The following is a 3,279-nucleotide window of genomic DNA, read 5'->3' as shown; positions in this document are numbered from 1 at the left end:
GCAGGTGAAAAAGTCGGAGCTCGTTCTAGTGGAGGACATCACTCGGGAAAATCGCATGAGGGGTGCGATCAGCATTCGAAAAAATCATTTCGGCTGCTCATGTCGGCAAGAGTGAACAGGGCGGAACCGATATAGTTTATCCTACCTCCATAGTCACCCAATGAATGAACGAATTGCACCACCATGTATCCCCCAACTTTTTCCGAGCAGCATCTCACTCGTTCAAACCGAAGAGCATGTCCAAGCATGACCCATTCTTCGGTCTTAACAGTCTCCCTAACCCGGATCTCCGCCTCCTCCAGCTTAGACGGGTCCAACACGACCTCGCTAAGCACCCTGAAAGCAAAGTCCGTGACGCTATGAAACTCGTCCGGGCATCCCTTGACGCCGCGCATGGCGTCCTTCGTGACAGCGGCGTGGTTGCGGCAGATGGCGTTGGCGGCCTGCTTACGGTGTTGGGCGCCCTCATGGCCATCGTTGAGCACGTGCTTGCTGCGGGCCGTCTCGACGGCCAGCGACACCGGGCTCCGCGTGCGCAGGAAGGACACCGGACCGATCTGCGGCGGCAGGGCGCCGATGTGGGTTCAGTCGTCGCTCTGCAGGTACGTGGCGAGCTCGCAGGCGTCCCGCGCGGCAAACCAGCGGCGTAGGTTCGGGCGGCCGTCGGCTAGCTCCAGGTTGCGCCAGAACTTGAGAGAGGAGCGCGCGCGCTCGAAGATCGTGGCTGGGGAGGAAGGGGTGTTAGGATCAGGCGGGCATTGTTTGGAGAAGCAAAAAAAGCGAGGACAAAGGTGATGAGGACTTACAGAGATGTCGACGAACGAGGGCTCCGGGCCCGGGTAAAAGAAGGAGCCCTCAAAGTCGCCGAGGCAGGTCTCGATGAGATCGAGGGTGTGGTTGACGCGTATAGAAGTCCATCTATTAAGCGAGATTCGAGTCCCTTGTCAACGTCAGAAAGACCGAGTTTCTCCGTCACTTTCTCAATTATTTCGACTACCATTCGTCGGTACGGGTCAGATTCATCCTTCAAATCGTCCGTTAATCGCGCGATAACATCGCCCCCCCAATCTTGATGGCTATCTGCAATGTTGTGTCGACAACCGCCCGAAAGTTACGCCGATCTAAGGCCATCCGTCGAATCCAGAAGCATCGAAAATATTCTGGAACGATCTCTTCACGGACATATTTTGGCTCAACACCGGAACAAGACACACACTGCATCACAACTTTCAGAACTAGCACCTTCATTTCTTCCTCTGGAGAGCGGAACTCTCGTATTAGAATCGTTGTCACCTCCCTCGCATAGTAATTGGCGTATTCGGGATCCATTAATGGGATGATGAACCCGATCGCTTTCAAGAAAGCCCCCAGCGTTTTGCCCTTATGCAATCGAATTCCTTGCCACAGAGGCTTCCCCATGTAATCAACGCTGTGATGTTCGCCATACAGGGTCTTACGGCTGCCCTGGGTCCAGGGCTATGCTCCTCTACGTCCTGCAAGGGCTATTTCATCCTGCCCGGAAAGTACGGGAAGTATACTGGCGAATATATAATAGGCTTTACATTTACGCACAAGAGGGTCTTGTCCCGTTCTATCCAAGCATGCGATGTGCCTTGCTCTAGGAAGACGACGACGAATACGGGCCAGAACGATACGAACGCTCAGAGATTTTGAATATCATTTAATACAACGGCGTTCTGGCTGTAGCGCAATGCGCGCCACTGACCAGCCCTAACCATTTTAAGGGACGCACCTTCAACGAAAATCTGGGCACATGTTAGCACTGGAAGTAGGTTGCGGTGGTAGAAGGCTGTATTGTACATTTGAGGAAGAGAACAAGCATTGGTTGATTGGACTTCGTGTAAATATAACAAACTAAAGTCTAGAGAACGGCAAACGACTCCGGGTCAATCATCAGAAGTGCGTCCTCTTCCTGGCCCATAGTGTGTTTGTGGACGATTTTGCCAAGAGCTGCTCTTTCCTGGGCAAAAACCTTGTCAGGTGCCATATCGAGTGAAATTTGCGAGGCAACGCTTGGAACAAAGACGAAGTCATCAGAGTGTCCTTTCGAAATTAACGAGAGCAAACCACCATTCCCAAACATGCTAAGAAGGTACCAACTAAGAGCACTGACGTAGCTCACATCCAAATTTTGTCCCGCTAGCTCTATACCGCTCTGTAGCATTGGCCGAAAGCGGGGCGTTAGCGTGAAGGGAAGGGTAAAAGAAGGAGCCCTCAAAGTCGCCGAGGCAGGTCTCGATGAGATCGAGGGTGTGGTTGACCGGTTCCAGGCCTCTCCCGAACCACCAATCCGCCCCTCCACCTCATCAACAGTCTCCCCCGGTCCATACACCTGCATATCCGCCCCGCCAACCCCAGCCGTACGCACACCAACCTCATTCCCAACAGTATCCACCCCACGATCAGACGTACCACCCGCACGCCTCGCAGTAAGAGCCCAGCTCGCATCATGTCCAACCGCCAGGATATCCCAGCGTCGGAGGAGCTCCATGTCATAACATGTAAGAGCTCAACCACAAAAAAAATTACCAAATGGCCTTGCACTGAATCATTTGACGCGTTTGTACTGAAACGTTCGACAACTTTTTGAAGTCTCTGAGACTTTCACAATTCATAGATGTGTCTACGACGACATACGTGACTAGGTGCTCATGTGTGGTTGACCCTTTGTACAAAATACGTGCGTCAAGTACTCATCTGTAACCAAATAGCTGACTTCGGACACGGCCTGAAAGCCTCTAATAATGAAGTAGGGGAGCTCAACTTCGAGAGACCCGCAAACGTGTTCAGAAACGGATGTAGCTGTACTCCAGAATCGACTGTTCGGGGGAACCATCGGACGCCACCGGAAAGAGAACGTTTTCAACTCCGAGAAAACAGTCTTTACAGCCTCGTCCTCCGACACCTCGCCCGGTGTGGCTGAAAGCCTTGCCGCGAAAACCTTGCTTACAAGTTCAACTGCTTGAAGTGATGAACATGAGAGAGGGTGAGTGTACGACATACTTCGAAAATCGAAATCTCGGCTCTTTCGGACAAGGGCATCGACCGTCGCCTTGCGACGAACGTATGGCATACATGTTCCCACCAGCAGTGCCGCCGCCGAATTCTCATCGGTCTCATCTGCGACATACAGCCCCATAATGCGAATTGCTTCATGCACGGTTCCTTCTTTTCCTCCTCCTTTCCTCCGTCGCACAATATTTCTCATGTCCGCGACAGAGTTTATGCCAATAACTGTGCACAAATCTTTGCATGATG

At 52.3% G+C, this 3,279-nt stretch overlaps 3 protein-coding genes; 1 reads left to right on the top strand and 2 right to left on the bottom strand.

Moving 5' to 3' along the window:
- Positions 1-214: 214 nt before the first annotated feature.
- On the bottom strand, positions 215-469 carry CHC_T00002468001 (hypothetical protein). The gene has a single exon (XM_005713725.1). The coding sequence runs from the start codon at positions 467-469 to the stop codon at positions 215-217; it is 255 nt and encodes an 84-aa protein (XP_005713782.1).
- Positions 470-1,038: 569 nt separating this feature from the next.
- CHC_T00002467001 (hypothetical protein) lies at positions 1,039-1,248 on the bottom strand. Its single transcript, XM_005713724.1, has one exon. It carries the CDS (start codon positions 1,246-1,248, stop codon positions 1,039-1,041), a length of 210 nt encoding a protein of 69 aa, XP_005713781.1.
- A 135-nt stretch (positions 1,249-1,383) lies between these two features.
- On the top strand, positions 1,384-1,920 carry CHC_T00002466001 (hypothetical protein). XM_005713723.1 is given in 2 exon segments: positions 1,384-1,674; positions 1,675-1,920. The coding sequence occupies 1 exon segment, from the start codon at positions 1,384-1,386 to the stop codon at positions 1,672-1,674; it is 291 nt and encodes a 96-aa protein (XP_005713780.1). The 3' UTR covers positions 1,675-1,920.
- Positions 1,921-3,279: the final 1,359 nt, after the last annotated feature.

Source organism: Chondrus crispus, genomic scaffold (assembly GCF_000350225.1).
Source record: "Chondrus crispus Stackhouse genomic scaffold, scaffold_14, whole genome shotgun sequence".
NCBI lineage: Eukaryota > Rhodophyta > Florideophyceae > Gigartinales > Gigartinaceae > Chondrus > Chondrus crispus.
This window is presented reverse-complemented; position numbering and strand designations above follow the sequence as displayed.